General features: G+C 35.8%; 1 protein-coding gene across 1 annotated transcript; it reads right to left on the bottom strand.

Moving 5' to 3' along the window:
• Positions 1 to 703: 703 nt before the first annotated feature.
• On the bottom strand, positions 704 to 4,894 carry LOC129572874 (snRNA-activating protein complex subunit 3). The gene is made up of 2 exons (XM_055452990.1): positions 1,993 to 4,894; positions 704 to 1,917 (listed from the first exon to the last, which is right to left on the bottom strand). The coding sequence occupies exon 2, from the start codon at positions 1,910 to 1,912 to the stop codon at positions 749 to 751; it is 1,164 nt and encodes a 387-aa protein (XP_055308965.1). The 5' UTR covers positions 1,913 to 1,917; positions 1,993 to 4,894; the 3' UTR covers positions 704 to 748.
• Between the last annotated feature and the right edge of the window lie 592 nt (positions 4,895 to 5,486).

Here is a 5,486-nt window from a genome sequence, read left to right as displayed (position 1 = left end):
ATATTAACATGAAATTTTACTGGTGTGTAGCAAAAGGTTCAAGCTATCGAATGGTAATACACTTATGGTGGCTATTTTTTATTTTAGTACTTGTATTTACATTTAAAGTTTGCCTCGGGCACTGTATGCCCAGAACACGGACAAAAGGTTAATTGTGTTTGACTGAAACAATTTCGTGTGATCGCACACTCACTGCCACCGAAGCAAAGAACACAATTTAATTACACTTTAATTTTACCGCATCATTATCGGATGACAATGGAAATGATTTTTAGGTTAGAGTTTTGGGTAGAAAATCGGCGGCTGTATCGAATGTTGTGATATTACGGCGATTTCTATTAATCTGGTTGATTCACACGTGACAACATTTGGATTTTTCTTTGTAATAATCTAATGAAAGAACTATGATTAAATCCTATAAAATAGCTTGCTTTTGCGCGATTGAAAAAATGCAGCGAACATTGAAAGAAATAAAAGTGTTTATACAATTTTTTTTTCCCAGAACCATGTTGTCTCGTCCAAGTTCAGCATACGAAAGAGAGAATTTTTGAATTTGCAGTGCGAATGAATGACCATTCATTGAAATATTCGGTTTCCGTTGAACACGTTCAATCGAAAATGTTATTATATTCATTGGAATGAACGCCATCTCTTTGTGTACTGAAAAAAATCAAATGTGTCAAAGCAAATAAAATGCATCTCATTTGAAATATTCGTTTAGTGTTTAATTCGATTGCTATAATTTATTTCAATGTATAATTGGTCGATTTCCATAGTAACGAAAGGCCTGAAAATTGCCGACTTTTTTCCCATCAATATAATGAAATGAAATAAGACAATTTCGGCATAGAAAAACTGGATCTTGAATGTGGGCGTTGCTTTTCTTCACGGTAAACGTAGCCTCAATGATTCCACACACCTGGCATAATGTCATTTTGGAGCTGGACACGCAACGCAATAGCGGATAATCGGTCGATTTCAGGGAATCGTCTGGGGCCAATAGTCGAATATCGGTGAAACTGATGATGTGCTCACAATTCACATAGTGTCGATAGAGTTGTGGGTATCCAACGCGTACATTGAGATCTTCAAACTTCACATTCTGCATCGATTTCACTTGTGCTGGTCCAATGTCATCCCGTCGTGACATCCATTCACGGATTTCTTTCGTATAATCGGTTTTTGTCGTGCGATCATCATTGTAAAATGTGTCAGCGATGAAGAAAAATCCGAAATCATCTTCTCTGTTTGTGTTCGTCTCTTCAGGTGGCTCAGTTTCTTGGTTCTTAATGCTCTCAAAATCGTTGCTGATGTCTTTGAATGGTCCAAACTGACAGTGGCAATAGATTTTATCTCGTAATTCGGTCAACTCTTGTCGACCCAGCACAACAAATTCCTGGCTTAAGCGTGGTTTACGTGCTGTACCTTCACCTCGTTTGTATACAAATGGCTCATAAACTCGTACTGTGATCAAAATCTCTTCCAATGGCACCAAATCGCATGACTCATCTGTGTTATCTATTTTGTGCTCGATGTATCGATAGCGATTATACTTTCTTGGTATATTTGTGTGGTACCGTACCGAATTCTCTTCGACTCGGTGCCGCATACAACGCAATCGCATCGCTTTCTTCGGTATTTCAATCGATTTCTGGCCTGGTTTCGCATGTAGATCATGTAGGTTCACGTCAAATATTGGAATATCATCTGGTTGAGCCAAATTATTCAGTGATATTGAATCCTCTAGCAGTTCCTCTTCGGCACCGCTTCGTATATCCAAAAGTTCCTTTACATCTTCGTATGTTTGCGGTAGGTGTGCAACACTTGTGGGACACAATTCGTTCTTGAACTCAGTAAATTTGGCACGAATATTGATCAATTCACCACATTTTATTCGATAAATGTTCTCCATTTCATCTGCAATCGAATCATAATTTTATTTTCTTTTCAATATTGAATCAAAATAAATAATATTGGCATTGTTTTGCTTACCTGTTTGTGTTGTTTCCGCAAACCGTTCAAATTGTCAAGTGTCAAATATCCGATGTGTTGAATGCGAACGCTTCAACTTCACATCGTTCGGATGGAAACCACTTTGCACGGCATTGAACGTACTATCCTAAATGTCGCTTTCAAATCGAACATCGACAACGGATTTTTGTGTCAACACCACATATCATTCATTCTCATCATTGTCGTCCTCATCGTACATCATTTTTTTACATTTGGTCTAATATTTTGCATACATATTTTTTTATTTTTGTAACAAATTCATGGAGTTTTTTTTATTGACATTGTAAAACCAGTGAAGAATATTGATTTGAAAGTGAAAAAAGAACTAAATAAATCATAAGGAATACGAATTTTTTAAGGAAAAAATTGTTTTGCGAAGAACTTGTGTTGATTGAAGTGAATATAGAGAGAGAAGAAGCGACAGTGCATCGAAGAAGCCGCATAGTGAAAATCATGGATCAATTTTCAACGCCACAGAAGACGCCGATTCGATCGGTTTTGAAGGAGATTAATGCCAATGATTTTGTAGTAAGTTTTTTTTTTCGTTTACGAAAAAAATCTATGTTTTCCAATAGCAAATATATTCGGACGAATACATACACTCGGATCGTATCAGTGTTTGTGTAGAGAAAAAAAATAGTTTGATCCAAATTAAATCATTTTCATCAAAAGTGTGAAGAAAATCTAACGGAATTGCGTGTTGTCGAAGAGTGCTGTGTGAATTCCATACATTTGACAATTGTTTCAAAGCAATTCGATAGCGCATGACTGAAACTTTTTTTTTTGCCATCATTTTTTTTTCTCCCTCGTCTGTCGTATACGTCGACTATGGTCGACTTTACATTCATGTGGTCGACTGTGCGATTCGATTGCACAGGGTGCAGGCAAACACTATTCCTGTGACAAATGCCAGTCTCTGCGTCACATAATCTCATATAAAATCTCATGCCACTTGCGAATGCTCCTATTTTTTTTATTGAGTAAAAACATAGTTTTCTTCCGTGACATTCAGTTGCAGTGAAAAACACAGTGACACGACGTTGACAAAATTTGTGTTGAATGAAAACCAAAAGCGAAATTCTCTGCTTCAAGTGATAAAATAGCTTTGGATAAGGTTTTTTTGTGAATTTATTGGTTTCTTTTCCAAGTGTTTATGGTTAATTCGTTAGCCCGTTGAATGTAAGTACACAGAAATTGTTGTGTGGAAGGTGATTTTCAAAAGTCAAAATATCCATGTCATTATTATCAAAACAGCGTTATAATAACAACTGTCTCACATTTCTAGACGCAATAACAATTTTTCGTTATTCCTCCGATATTTTATTACATTTGATGGGTGTTCAACTCAAAACAGTCGATACAAACTCGACCATAAACTCAATCATAAAATTGAGTAATCACTTGTTTCGGCTTTCTTCAAGTGAAAAATAGATCGATTAAACTGCAATTTAATTAATAAGCAAAAAACTGAAGTCGAAATGCTTTCGCACTCACGCAATTCCTCATCATTGTCAATCATTATCAATTAGTTTCATGTTTGATTCAGTCGTTCGTATCAAATCGAGCTGGGAAATTGAAGCACCAATTGCTTTGTTTCAAATTTCCTTGTTTTCATACATTTTCAAAATTTAATCGCAGTTCACTTCTGGCTTTCAGTGCAATAGAAAGTTTGTTTTTTCCGGTGCATTTCATGATTTGCTCGTTACGAAATTTTCATTTCAATTCTTAAATTAAAGTTAAAAAGTATAGTTCTGGTGAATGTTATACAGTTTAAAACTGCAGTAAAATCATCTTGGGAATAAAACTATCACCGAAAAAAAGCAAGTCCAATGGGAAATAAAAACTCCAAAAGAAAGGTGATTTTCAAATGTTCGACGGTGAAACAATCAAGAAACTGTTTCACCGCTCACTGAGTTTTTTCTGTCTTACGCGAACGAAGAATAATAAATCCAGAGCCACAATGTCATGGCCTCTGTGTATTGTGTATAAACAGAGATATGGCTTCCCATGCGTTGCTCCGTACATACCATATAGCATACAAAAGCAAAGTGCCCGTCGCTCTCCCTCATTGAACGCTAATGCTTCAATGCAATTGCTGTTCTAATTTGCATGCAAACCATTTTATTGGATTTTTTTTTCGTTGGTCGAGTGATGTGAAAACACATGCAAGTGAATTACATTATGCAGTTGTATACTGCACACTGCACACACGTAGAAAAAAAACTACGACCAAAATGCCAACCACATGCCAAATGAAAGTAAAACATGCAAAGTTTTGCGAACAAGAAACAATTATATTTGCCCGGAATAGAGGTGGAATGGTACAAATTGGTGAAAATATATCACCATAGAAGTAATTATACAATGCGTCAGCATATGCAATTCCAAACTACTTTTTAACGCCTGAGTACCACAGATACATTTGTTGTCAAGTTCCAAACAACTCAATGGAACGCCTTCGAAAATCACACAGACAAAAAAGAACGCATAAGAAAAAACCGAAATTATTTCAAAGTGAACGATCTCTTTATCGGCGCCGGAACATATGTTTGTCTAAGCTTCTAAGCTTATTAGAATTTCGTGTGTTCAAAATTAAAAATTCAGTTCAACACAGAAATATCTATTTCTTTTTATTGCATTACATTGTTGATGCCAATACAACGATTACTAATGGAATAAAATAACATAAACGGTTATGTTGAGTGTGCAACGTGATCACTGAACCATAAGACTTGTGGCACAAGTCATTACAGTGAAACGACCGCTCTAGATCATTTCGAGAATGATTTGTTTATACAATGATACAAAAAATTTAGGAATATTTCCAAGAAACACAGAATCCGAAGAGAGAGGTTTATTTTTAGTTCGTATGTTTACAGTAAATCAGAGAATATCTAAGCCGAATCAGTGCATTCGGCAAACCGACAAAAACGTGTGACAATTTCAGAAGCAAAAACAGCATCACAGAAAATAAAAATCATATTTGTTCCAATTGGAGTTTTGGACCAAAATTCACTACGGGAACTGTATACCCCAGAGTACGTACGGTGCACATGTGTTTACAAACACACATATCTCACATATGCTTACAAATATTAACATGAAATTTTACTGGTGTGTAGCAAAAGGTTCAAGCTATCGAATGGTAATACACTTATGGTGGCTATTTTTTATTTTAGTACTTGTATTTACATTTAAAGTTTGCCTCGGGCACTGTATGCCCAGAACACGGACAAAAGGTTAATTGTGTTTGACTGAAACAATTTCGTGTGATCGCACACTCACTGCCACCGAAGCAAAGAACACAATTTAATTACACTTTAATTTTACCGCATCATTATCGGATGACAATGGAAATGATTTTTAGGTTAGAGTTTTGGGTAGAAAATCGGCGGCTGTATCGAATGTTGTGATATTACGGCGATTTCTATTAATCTGGTTGATTCACACGTGACAACATTTGGATTTTTCTT

Source organism: Sitodiplosis mosellana, unplaced genomic scaffold (assembly GCF_009176505.1).
Source record: "Sitodiplosis mosellana isolate CC-2019 unplaced genomic scaffold, AAFC_SMos_1.0 Smas_scaffold_5650, whole genome shotgun sequence".
NCBI classification, from domain to species: domain Eukaryota; kingdom Metazoa; phylum Arthropoda; class Insecta; order Diptera; family Cecidomyiidae; genus Sitodiplosis; species Sitodiplosis mosellana.
This window is presented reverse-complemented; position numbering and strand designations above follow the sequence as displayed.

Coding starts and splice junctions, on each gene's coding strand:
- LOC129572874 (XM_055452990.1), bottom strand. CDS start 1,912: ATGGAGAACATTTATCGAATAAAATGTGGTGAATTGATCAATATTCGT.